At 44.5% G+C, this 13,579-nt stretch overlaps 1 protein-coding gene across 1 annotated transcript in view; it reads right to left on the bottom strand.

Annotated features, from left to right (window-relative positions):
• cacna1ba (calcium channel, voltage-dependent, N type, alpha 1B subunit, a) overlaps positions 1–13,579 on the bottom strand; it is a 721,116-nt gene that overhangs the window by 700,640 nt on the left and 6,897 nt on the right. The window contains exon 2 of the mRNA XM_078550316.1: positions 8,462–8,945. Within this exon, the coding sequence (XP_078406442.1) occupies positions 8,462–8,945 (484 nt within the window). The remainder of the gene's footprint in view (positions 1–8,461; positions 8,946–13,579) is intronic.

Genomic DNA, 13,579 nt, shown 5'->3' with positions numbered 1-13,579 from the left:
TAAAATGCCTGTACTTCTGTTATGTATTGTTGTATTATCTGTAAATAGCTGTAAATATATATAAATAGCTAGGAACTAATTGTTACATGTAAGTATTCTGGGGGTCACATTTCACAGCTGCACAGAGACTGGTATGATGTGTAATAGAACCAGTTCAAACCAGTCCTTCTAATGTACAAGGCAGCATAGCAAGTTAAAGTGTTCTGATCTTTCCAAGGTTAAAGTGTGATTATTACAAACATCGGGGATCCAAAAGGCAACAGGGACACACAGCAAGTTCCTTGTTGCAATCCCGTCATTTCGAAATTTCTTCTTTGGCAACAGTTGGCTGGCTGGTATCAGGATGAGGGGAAATCCAGGTTGTCAAAGAAGCGAACAACAAAAACCAGAAGGTCAAGTGGATCCAAGAGAGAAGAGAGCACATCCCTATCAAAATTAACCCAATGGCAGCCAAAACACTATAAGGAAGTAGTGCAAACATAATTCTCCTCATGACATCCCTGTGTCCCATGCATTTCTCAGTGTCAACTCTACGTTTTTAGTTTGTTTTTTTTAAATTGACAGCCAACAAACATCTATACATACACAACAGATGGAAATCGCGTTCAATCCAGACACCCAATTTTAGCAAAATGTAATCCACCACTTTGTGCACCTCCCAGGATAAAGTGATTGAAATACGTGGTAATTAATGAGCAGAGTGGAATAAGACACGAATTAATAATAAGAATACAAATAATGTCAGGGTGAGTCTAACAAGTGATTCAAATGAAGTAAGTGTCTAGGCTTATTCAGAAGGTTCAATGCTTCAGGATATTTTTCTAGCTGAGCCATGGTTCACTGATAATAGGCCCCTTTGTCACAGCATCTGAGCTAGAGCTGATAGTCCTGGGAGAAGTGTTCTCCAAGAATTAGTGCTACAGCCATCAGGTTCTTCAGCTAATGCTTCAACATTTGGGTGGAAAGTCACATTCAGAATGAAAGGACTTCAAGGTTAGTAGACATTTGGCATTTCTATAGGCTCAAAGTACCAATGGTACAATAGGGCATTTCTACTTTCAGACAACACCTTTTTTTAGCCCTTACCACTACCACCATCACTCCCTTTGTCCTTTTGTTCATGACATCTTTGTCAATCTCTCCTTTTCCCCCACATATCGCTGGCCTTCTATCCAGCTTCATCTGCTCCACCCTCCTTAAACAGTATAAATTTCATCACATTTCTACTTCTCTGTAGCTCTGAAGAGTCATATGGACTCGAAACGTCAACTCCGTTTCTCTCTCCACAGATGCTGCCAGACCTGCTGAGTTTTTCCAGCATTTTCTGTTTTTGTTTCAGAATTCCAGCATCCGCAGTATTTTGCTTTTATTTTATTTTATTCACTAGATTGATTCTTAAATGAGAGGGCAGTCCTATGAGGAAAGATCCATTAGCATGAGTCTGGGCTCTCTGGAATTTAGAAGAATGAAATGATCTCATTAAAACATTTAAGATTCTTAAGAGGTTAGACAGAGTCAATTCGCAGAGGTTGTTTCCCTCTGGCTGAAGAGTCTAGAACTAGAGAGTCGCAATCTCAGAATAAGGAGTGGACTATTTAGAACTGAGATGAGAAATTTCTTCACTCAGAGAATTATGAATCTTTGGAATTCTCTAACCCAGAGAGCCATGGATGCTCAGCCGTTGAGTATATTTAAGACAGAGGTCAAAAGATCTTTGGACACTAAGGGAATCATGGAATTTAAAGATAGGGCAAGAAAGTGGAGTTGATACAGAAGCTCAGCCACCATCTTACTGAATGGCAGAACAGGCTCCATGAGCCATATGACCTACTCCAAATCCTATTTCTAATGCTTTGTATTCATCATTCTCCCCCCGTGGTCCCACCATGACAACACCTTGCATGTATATAGCACCTTTAATGTGATAAAATGTCCCAAGGTGCTTCAGAGGAACATTAACAAAATTTGACATCGTGCCACATAGAATAATGACCCAGATTTTCCTGTTAAGTTAGCAGTGAGGTTAATGGTCTTCAGAGTTATTGATGCTCAAATGGTATAGTAACTTCACTTGCATGATTAAATACAAAAGTCCGTAAGCTGCTGTTTAAGTTGCACCATTCCACTGTTAGATCTCACTGTCGGGCTCACCATTGAAATGCTTTGAATGGCGTGAAATTGATTTGTACACTCAGTAGATTTAACTTGCCACAGATAGCTAATATTGATCCATTCCAGATTGAATATCTTTTTAATGACATAACTGTTAATTACTGTCAACCACCCTTCCTGGCACTGAAATCTAACCAGTACGAGCGTGGAGTATAATCCTATCTTATTTCCCTTGTTTTCCTTTGTCTCTCTATTCTTCCTCTCTCAGTTCATGGTCCTGGCACTGTTTAATTTCACAATCCTTCAATCTGATTGGTTAAAGAAGTACATAGCCACTTGCCCTGTTGAATCAGGTCCCAGGGTTCTGATTTCCCTCGATGTGATGTTATCAGCACCTTGCCACATTTCAAAAAAATTAAAAAGCTAAACATGCGAGAGCAAGTCGAACTAACAGCAGATACCTTCTCATGTGTCTGCCACATCAAAATGCACAAAGCATTTCAGCTTCTGATGGTTGTACAGTATCTGGTGCCTTTTTTTTGCAGTGAACCTGAATCAATCCTATTAAGAGTCATTAGAAACAGCAGTCTCTGCACTTTCCCACAAACCATGACAGCCACAATTGTAAATTTCTGCTTGAATCTCATTGTGTGACCAAAGCAGAATGAAGGAAGCATCCTGTTCAATTTCTCATTTAAAAAAAAATCTATTTCCCAAATGTATCTGGCTTGAGTAACTTCTAATTTCTCTTTATCAATTTATCAAGCTTATTCACTTGTCTTCTATTTCAAAAAAAATTCTGAAGCTGACTGGTTTCTATTTATGATTTGACACTTCCATGAGCTTAAGGACTATCACATTCATCTCATCTATATGCATTTACACAAATTTAATTCTATTCTCAGTTACATGTTTAGCTGCCTTTTCCTGAAAAAGAAATGGTTGATCAATACGACATTTAGCTTGTAGGCTAGTTCAAGAGTTCACTACTAAGAGCAAAAATATTCTAATCTCCAATCTTGCTTGAGGCTTGTTGAATTTGTATTTACATCTTCTGGTTTTGCTCTCATAGTCCACGATTAATAACATCCTTCATCTACATTATCTATGCCTCTCAGCATTTTAAAATCTGGGTCATAATCCATCACCCAACCATCTCCTTCCCCAGCCCACAAGCTCATTCCCCAAGTAAAAACACACTTCCTCCTCTGTTCTTGATAATGCAAAGGCCTAAGGTCTTCAAGATGGATGCCTTCTATATTCAACAGACATCACAAAATGATTACATTGCAATGAATAATAAAACTCTGTTATGTACAGGCAGTGAGCAGATGAACCCAGCAGGATCAACGTAAAGTCAAGCTCTAAACAAGAGCAGCCCTGATTTATTAAAGGAAGATAAAGTTTATTGAGGATGGTAACATTCACAGATATAACTGTAGAAAGGTTTCAGATGAGCACAGAAGCGTTGATATGTGATTCATTCTAAAAGTGATGAATATGCAGAGGAATGGGCAATAGAGATGGTGTTGCCAGAATCCATACCTCTAGAACTATTTTTTTCTTAAACTCAGTAATTGTCCCATGGAGCAAGATCCCAACAACTTTTATACCAACACAAAACTGCACAGAGCAGCTGCAGGAAATTCACACATTTTAGAGCTAGAAATTCTCATTAATTGTTCAGCAAGTAATTAATTGAGTGTGAGTACCAGGAGGATTTGATCATGATAATTTAGCTGGAGTCTAAACAGGATGGTGAAACATATCAGTCTGTTCTGTACATTATCTGTCGAGCTACATTATTTCATGCCATGCCTTCAGTTTCATTAATCCCCTTATCTGAAACTCTCCACCTAGACCTCTTCACCTGTACACCTCCAAATTGGTCTCTTCAGCTGTGCTTTCTGCTCCATTTCCTAATCTCTCTCTTTTTCTCTTTTCCACTTTCCATGCTCAGACACAAGCACCTTGGGCCATTATCTATGCTAAAAGGCACCATCACAATTCATGCTGTTACCTCAAGCACAGAGTACAATTTTCAAGTCTTAAATATGGTGCTTGCATTTACAATTCCAGAGTCATTTTTTGGGCTTACACATATTTTAGATTCTTGAAGTTCTGGATAATCAGAAGTAAGATATCGCATACCAAAAACTTCATTTGCCACTTAGATCACTAACACACAGGGTGTGGAAACAACAGAAAATTAGGTATCTTTCTTGCCAACATTCTCCATCAAATACCACAATTCCCAGTCCTAATTTCACAACTGAAAGGAGCACAGATTCATTCAAACCATGGAAGTGCCCAGCCTTCTCCTGTCCTTCTATCCTACAGGGGCCACAGAATTCTAGTTCCCAATAAAATCTCTGATCCACCCCATTCCCCTGCCCAGTAAAACTTTCCAAGCATACTGAACTTGTAGCTGCAATTATCAATTACCCAAAAATGCACATTGCACTATATGTTGTGCCATGACCCAAGAAAAGTGAAATTAAAATAATGTTACAATGAAAAAATCTCTGTCACTTGGTAGTACAGAACTTGAGTATTGCTAAAACAAAGACATTTTATCGAAGCTTTCCATCTTGAACTCATCAGGACAATCTCTCATTGATAGTCTACACTTTCACAGCAATCTGATTGATGCCTCAAAGATTACAGTCAATGTAAATGAAAAGTTAGCATTGGGTTTGTAGCCAGATAGGATTGATTTTCAACATTTGTTAAAGTGTGCAACTATTTTGAAAAACAGTTTTTGCACCAATCCAATTGTTCCTGTGTGGTGTGCACTCGTTTAAAAAACAAATTACAAGCATAACTTTGTTCTACAACAATCCCTAACCCTGAGATCTACTGGAAAACCATTCAATCTGGCTTTTCTAACTGGCGGCTGGCAAAAGCCTCTCTATATGGCCTGTGGAACCACTTTTCAAAAGCTGGTAAGACAAGCTGGTAGGTTCAAAATGCAGGTAAGTCAAATTCAAGATTTTTCTAGGGGCTGCTTCTCCAAACACAGGCCCTTCATGTCCCATGTTTGCTGCTAATAGGCTCAGTAGTGAGCCTATCAGCAGTAAATGATGGAGGGAAATAGTCTCTTGTTGGATAGGCAGCGAACACCAGCGGCGGTGAGTGTGCTGAGGGTTGCTGGGCCCAAGGGAAGTGAAGGTGCGGCAAGGCTGTAGCCCGCGGAGCAAAGGTACAGAGGGGCTGATGCCTGGGGAGTGAAGGTAAAGCAGGGTTGCAACCTTGGGAGCTAAAGTACGGTGGGGCTAGAGCATGGGAAGCCAAGGTATGATGGGGCTGGAGCCCAGGGAGCTAAAGAACAGTGGGCTGCAGTCTGGGGAGCCAAGGTGTGGCAGAGCTGGAGCCCAGGGAGCCAAGGTGTAGCAGGGCTGGAGCCTGGGGAGCTAAAGGACAGTGGGGCTGGAGCCTGGCAATAGTGAAGTTCTGGGGAGCCTGGGGAGGAGATGGTGCTGTGGCGTGTGTGTGAGATAGTGAGAGACTGAGTGTGGGTGGGAATGAAAGAGTGAGTGTGGGAGTGTATGGGAATGAGAGACTGAGTGTAGGAGTGTGTGCGAGTGAGAGAGTATGTGTGAGTGTATGGGAGTGAAAGAGTGAATGAGTTTTGGAGAGAGGGAGAGTGTGTGTGGGAGAGAGGGAGAGAGAATGAGTGAGTGTCTGCCTTACTCCCAGTCTCAAGTTTCTCACTCACTCTAGCCACCACATGCCAACACATACATACGCACCCACTCACAATGGGTGAGGGTGAGTGAGTGAGCACCCTCAGACTTGGAGTGAGCCACACACACACAAACTGACCCTCTCACACACTGACCCTCTCACACACTGGTCATTTTTATTAATTACTCTTTTTTAACATAAAAATTTATTGCTTTACTTTTGCTAAGGAATTGTTTCTTTGCTTAATACCTCAATTTCTTTTTTGAAATCCAGTTTATTTTTGTGCCAAACTTTATCTTTCTGAAATTTGATTGAGAAGAAAACTTGCAGATGTGCTGCCCCCCACCTCCACCCCCACCCCCCGAACGAAACGCTTGGACAAGCCTGCGTTAAATATTAATCCTTCAGTAATCATATTAAGCAGTGTATTGAAGCAGGATCATTAAGGTCCACTTTTAACTGTTCTTTTCAGTTGTGATACGGTTAAAGAAGCTTCACAGAAATTAAACCAAAAAAAATGTGAAATTTAAGTATAAAAAAAAATGGCCAAGAAGTTTCTTCATAGTATTGCATAACCTCAGCAAAAGCTCTACCACGTAGTTGTTCGTGTTAATTCAAACTACTGTCTGTAGAAGGCAGGAATGACATCTAGGTCTGGATTTTTAGGATGGCGGGTTTTCTCTTCCAACGAGTGTTAATTGACTGAAGACAGGAGTTTCCCTGCACAGTGGGGAGGAAGTCCCGCCTCAGGGAGCTGATAGCCAATCTGATTGGCTGGCAACTCTCTAGTCCCAGCAACGCCAGAAGCTGCAGTGGGCAGGACTGCGACTGCAAGCAGTCTCCAAAGTCTCAGGAGCCCAGCGCCAGGTAAGTGCGGGGGATCGCAGGGTTGGGGGGTGGGAGGTGAGACTCTAGGTGTTGGGTCTGGAGTGGAGTGGAGTGGAGTGGAGTGGGGTGGGGTTGGGTTGGGAATCACTTTTTGGGCTTTCCCCCTGATCCTGAACTCCTCCTGCCAACTTGGAAATTGAGGCTAGTTGGGAAACAGCTGTTAAGTGCTCATTATTTGGCTATTTAACGGCCTCAACTGGGCCAAGGGTGAGTCAGCCTAGGCTTTGCCCATCCCACTGTAAAATTGCAGAGAGGCTGAGGCAGGCGGGAGTCTGATGGGCTCCCCTGCCTCCTGCCCCTTCCCCATCCTGCCAGCAAACCTGCATCAGGGAACATAAAACTCTGCCCCATATGGGTGTCGATGAGACACCATATATCAAAAACTCATGGACCTGACCAAATACAATATATTAATAGCTTTGCCACTGGTTTATCATAATCAGGTGCACAAATTTAAATGTAGTTTCACGTCACATCAAAACTTGGATAGATCTTTGAAATCATCATGCCTCTTTCAGTCTACAATGAACATTGGGCAGGATTTTCCCCCTGTCGGGGTGGGGGGTGGAAGTTGAAGTGCGGCACACAAGAGGTGCGCCTCCGATCGGCACACCCAATTGGGGGCGCGCCACCATTTTACGTGAGCGGGCCAATTAGGGCCGCCCAGCGTGATGTCCGCCAGGGAGTGCTGTGGGCTCCCTGTGCGGGCGGGGGGGAATCCCTAAACCTGAGAGTGCGCACTTTCGCGCATGCGCACAAAAGAGTGCACTCATCTCTCTGAGGCTAAGTGCTGCCTCGGAGATCGGCTCTACTGTCAAAAATATTAATAGAAAAAAAATCCCTGACATGTCCCCTCATGTGACACTGTCCATATGAGTTGGGAGAAGTCCATAACTTTTTAAAAAACTTTAATTAAATTTTTTAAAACCTACATGAAACCTCATCCCGTGTTGGCGAGCAGGCCCCACCCCCCGCCGGGAAAATCCTGCCCATTGTGTTGACATTGAGCACAGGAACACACAACCCTGCCAAAAGAAACGTTTAAGTCTCTTAACACAAATAGCTGTCCAGCCCTGGATCCGGGGCTATCTTTCATGCAAGCTGGGTCAGAAACAATTCATAAATAAAATATGGTCCATTGTTTTAATAGTAATCAGTGCAATAGCCTTTTACTTAATGGCTAGAGTGTGATGCAGAATGATGCCAATGGTGCAGGTTCAATCCCTGCACTGTCTGTAGCAGTTCAAGGAGACCTGCCTCCTCACCTAGCCCCACACTTAGAGTGGTCCCCCTCAAGCTAGATATAACCAATTCTCCAATGAAGAGAGGGCCATATGGCCCTTTGTGGAAAATAACTATTCACTTACTAAGATAAAAGCAAAATACTGCAGATGTTGGAAATCTGAAACAAAAACAGAAAATGCTGGGAAAGGGTATGAAGGAGGATCATACGGACTCGAAACGTTAACTCTTTTTCTCTCTCCACAGATGCTGTTAGACCTGCTGAGTTTTTCCCAGCATTTTCCGCTTTTGTGGTGTTAGCCATTTACTTACAGTGACCTGAGATCCCTTGGCATGCACCCCTCTTCCCAGATGAGGGATATGAGGTTGTGCAGCAACCCAAAGTACTCTTCACTGCCCAAATGCAAGTGGTGAATGATAATAATGTAATTCTGATTATTGTGTATATACATCTTTGTTGTATGTTATAGGGAGTTTTGAATTATGACTTTTTAAAATGTAATTGACACATAATTGTTTCTTCCTAGCTTACCCCAATATTGGATTTTTCTGCTCATGCCTGTGGTCTTTGCACATATTCCTTTGTGGAGGCTGATGAATGTTCTTGTGCTGGAGAAAGCATTGTTGGGAACTGTTTTGGGATAGGTCATGATTGTACATTTCATGTGTTCTGATTACACTGTTTTGTTGTACAATCTCTTTTCTCTTCCTTGCGACATGATCTAGGTCTTGAAGTTCTTGACTGACTGCTTCATAGTATCTCATGCCACAATCATCTTCAGAGCTAAATGACGTATCCTGGTAATTTATATTCTCTTCTCCCTCCTCGAGCTGGTAAATGGCATGATAGTAAGTTGTAGGCTCAGAAGAGGCACAAATGCCCTTTTCATCTAAAGTTGCAGTCATTTCTTGACCAACCTTCAGCCTCTTTGTTTGATTGGATGCTGTATGAGACCAGGCTCCACCAGACCCTCTTCTCAGCTTGTTCCAGGTACTCAAGCCAAAGCGACGCACAGCTGAACAACAAGGACAGAGGCATTTATTAACATACATTGTATTGATAAATTGTAAGATAAAGTAAAGCCTCCACAGAGCTCCAACTTGTGTTCATTGTGAACACACAGAAGTTTTCAATTATTGGGCAGTTCACAAATTTCCACACACACACACGCACGCAATTTTCCATGCCCGCCGATGTCGGGCAGTGTTCGGTGGCATGAGCGGATAATATGGCGCAATCGGTTTCACAACGGTGTGAAACCAATTCCTGATCGTCCGCTCAACCCGCCAATGGCGGGCCACATTCTCTGCCATCAAACATTGTGAGTCTCATTGTAATACATCAGTATGTCATTATTAGGCCAGCTCGTCGGATTCGTCCGCCCACGTCAGCGGGAAAACATGCCTTCGTGTTTCACAGCAGCACATGAGCAATGTGCACCTGGCAGGCTGCACTGCACTTGGGACGTCAGGGTTTGTTTCCCTACCTTGCTTCGGTCAGCACTCACAGTCATCAGCGCCAGACTTCACAGACAGCACCACATCACTTTTAGGTGGAGGGCTCACGGTAGGTTTCTACCTACCAGATCAGCCACCTTTGGGTGGCTTTTCAATGGCTGAAGGGCTAGGGCTTGCTTGGGGAAGGGGCAGAAGTGGCCTCAGGCAAGGGAAGAGGCTGCAGGGCTAGGGCTGTACTGGGTAAGGAGGGTAACCCAGGGTGTGTGTGGGGGCACATGTTGATCTGTGCAAGTGGCCTCATGGTGAGGACTGAGGAGGCAGTCTCCAGAGGAGATGAGACCAGATGGCCATGTGAGAGTATGTGTGTGAAATGGGCGGTGATGTCCCTTGAGCTGGCAGTGAGTGAGATGCCAGTGAATGTGTGATGGGCTTCAGTGTGCATGTTTAGAGTGATGAGATGGTTGCCTTACCCTGGCTGCACGAGTGATATCATTCATCCTCTATCTGCATTGGATGGCTAACCTCTTCTGTGTAGCCTTGGCATTGATCACCACTGCCATCGCCTACCAAGCTGGAGTGGTAATGTTGCTGCCCCTCCTGTGACCAAAGTGGAGGTAGAGGACATCACAGTGGGCCTCCTCGGTGTCCAAAGGGCTCACGAGGGCTGCAGTCTTCTTGCCTTTCAGGGTCATGTCCTCTTTGCTGCAGTCCTGGACTGGAAGCACTGTGCGCGGTTATACTTTAAATGAGGTGATGGCGTGGGAGGTGAATTGGAACCCACCATGGAAACGGCGTGTTTCCCAGGAATTCATAAATAATGTGGTGGGTTTGGGATGATACGGCATGAAAGCCCGCCATCGTGGCCGGTAGGGAAAACGTCGTTTCACTCGCCCACTACCGCACTCATCTGGGATGATTCCGCCCAGAGCCTATACAGGGTATATAATAACCTCATTATACTTTGCTGAGGTGAGGTAGAAATTATTATGAACAGGATGTTTCATGTTAGATCAATTCATCCTCAAAGCACACTCCTCACTCCTGGACTACTCTTGATTATTTTCCACCAATGGAGTAGTGAGGAAAGATTAGTAAAAAAAAAAGAATCTACCAAAAAACATAACACAGTCATCATCACGTAAACTGTCCAATTTAAACTGAGCAGAAGTGTTAATCGTTTCCCATTAAATTCAGTTACAAATTTGCCATGTACAGTGTGTTAAGCCCTATGTAATTCGTGCAGAAGCAGGTGTTCACTCAGTATTTCACACCTTGTTAAGATGCAATTCCCTTTTTATACTTTATCACCTCCAATTGATGTCAGGTTGCAGCTTGCAATGCTCAGCACAATGTACATCGCACCTCATTAAAGTCCAAAGTACAAAGTAGCCAACAGTTAATCTTTTATCTCTGCTGTAGTGTGACTGCCAGCACCAATCCTGACAACTGAAACTCATTTATTTTTCAGTTTTCTGACTACCAAAACATATTTTAAAATATCCAAAATAATAAAAGCAAAATACTGCGGAAGCTGGAAATCTGAAATAAAAACAGGAAATACTCAGGAAGTCTGGCAGCATCTGTGGAGAGAGAAACAGAGTTAATGGGCTGTAACTTTTGAGCATTCCAGTGTCGGATTTGTGGGGTAGCCCCAAAGATGCGCTGAGGAACCCCTCTCAGAACCTCAAAGATCAGGACTTGCACGGCAATTGCCCAGGAGTGCAAACTTCCTCCAGGCAATTGCCCTGCTCTGGGAACCATTCCAAAATGCGATTTAAATCGCAAAAGTCAGATGGTTATAGCTGTGTTACACAAATAGTTACCCAGAAAAAGTTAGAAGAATTAAAACCTCTTCTAACTTCTGGGTAACTATTGTAAAGACACAAACCCACTGCCCCCACAGGACTCCCCAAACCCCCGACCCCCCAAATCCCTGACTCCGAGTGGTTTCCCCCCACCCTCCGATTACCCCCCTCCACACAGTATTCCCCAACCCTCCCAATCCCCGTGGGATTCCCCCCGACCCAACTTGATCCCTCCCGACCCCAGAAGGCCCGACACACCCTCACCACACCACCTCCACCCGAGACCCCACCCAAACCACACCCCCGAGCAGGCCCGGCATCCCCACCAACTCGACCCGACTTGACCACCCCCCCCGCCCCGCAGCAACAACCCCTTCCCTGCCACAGTACCACCCTGCTTTTCCGACACTCCCCTGCCGACCTGGCCAGACACCCACCACAGACCATAACCCCCTCCCGAACCAACCACGCCCCTCAATGTCTGACCCCCCTACCCCCCCGATGTCTGATTCCCACCACCCTAGCCCCTCCCCCAAATCCTTGAACCAATAATTGCAATTTTATCATGTACTATTTGCCCATCTCCTTCTGATAAAGCGAACAATGCAGAGGAGGTGATGCCATAGTGGTATTGTGGCTGTGCTAATAATCCAGAGACCCAGGGTAATGCTTTGGAAACCTGGGTTCAAATCCCGCCATGTCAGATGGTGGAATTTGAATTCAATAAAAATTTGGAATTAAAAATCTAATGATGACCATGAAACAATTGCCGATTGTTGTAAAAACCCATCTGGTTCACTAATCCCATTTAGGGGAGGAAATCTGTCGTCCTTACCTGGTCTAGCCTACATGTGACTCCAGACTCTCAGTACTCTTAAATGCCCTCTGAAATGGCCTAGCAAGCTACTCAGTTGTATCAAACTGCTACAATTCCTCAAAAAAGGAATGAAACTGGTCGGATCACCTGGCATTGACGTAGGCACTGGAAACGACAATGGCAAACTCAGCCCTGTTGATCCTGCAAAGACCTCCTTACTAATGCCAAAATTGGGAGAGCTGTCTCACAGATGAGTCAAGCTACAGCCTGACATAGTTATATTCACGGAACCATACTTACAGATAATGTCCTATCATCGGCAGGACAGGCCCAGCAGAGGTGGCAGCACAGTGGTACACAGTCAGGAGGGAGTTGCCCTAGGAGTCCTCAACCTCGACTCTACCCATGAAGTCTCATGTTGCCCTCCCTCAGCTGATGAATCAGTGCTGAACACCATTTGGAGGAAGCACTGAGGGCGCAGCTTGCCTGAGGCAAGGGCGCAGAATGTACTCTGAGTGGGGTACTTCAATGTCCATCACCAAGGGTGGCTCGATTGCACAACTACTGACCGAGCTGGCCGAGTCCTAAAGGACATAGCTGCTAGACTCAGTCTGCAGTAGGTGGTGAGGGAACCAACAAGAGGGAAAAACATACTTGACCTCATCCTCACTAACATGCCTGCCGGAGATGCATCTGTCCATGACAGCATCGGTAGGAGTGACCACCACACAGTCATTGTGGAGACGAAGTCCCATCTTCACATTGAGGATACCGTCCATCGTGTTGTGTAGCACTAGCACCGTGCTAAGCAGGATAGAATTCAAACAGATCTAGCAGCTCAAGACTGAGCATCCATGAGGCACTGTGGGCCATCAGCAGCAGCAGAATTGTACTCAAACACAATCTATAACCTCATGGCCTGGCATATCCCCAATTCTACCATTACCATCAAGCCAGGGGATCAACCCTGGTTCAATGATGAATGCAGGAGGGAATGCCAGGAGCAGCACTGGGCATACCTAAAAATGAGGTGTCAACCTGGTGAAGATACAACACTGGACTACCAAACAGCATAAGCAACAAGTGATAGGCAGAGATAAGCGATCCCACAACCAACGGATCAGATCTAAGCTCTATAGTCTTGCCACATGCAATCGTGAATGGTGGTGGACAATTAAACAACTCACTGGAGGAGGAAGCTCCACAAATATCCCCATCCTCATGATGGGAAGCCCAGCACATCAGTGCAAAAGATAAGGCTGAAGTACTTGTTACAATCTTCAGCCAGAGGTACCAAGTGGATGATCCATCTCGGCCTCCTCCGGAGGTCCCCAGCATCACAGGTGCCAATCTTCAGCCAATTTGATTCACTCCGCGTGATATCAAGAAACGGTTGAAGGCACTGGCTGCAGTGCAAAGGCTTTGGGCCCTGACAATATTCCAGCAATAGTACTGAAGACTTATGCTCCAAAACTTGCCGCGCCCCTAGCCAAGATGTTCCAGTACAACACTCGCATCCAGCCGGCTATGTGGAAATTTGCCCAGGTATGTCCTGTACACAAAAAGCAGG

Source organism: Cetorhinus maximus, chromosome 10, assembly GCF_964194155.1.
Source record: "Cetorhinus maximus chromosome 10, sCetMax3.hap1.1, whole genome shotgun sequence".
NCBI classification, from domain to species: Eukaryota; Metazoa; Chordata; class Chondrichthyes; order Lamniformes; family Cetorhinidae; genus Cetorhinus; species Cetorhinus maximus.
The sequence above is the reverse complement of the archived record's forward strand: the minus strand, read 5'-3'. Positions and strand labels throughout refer to the sequence as shown.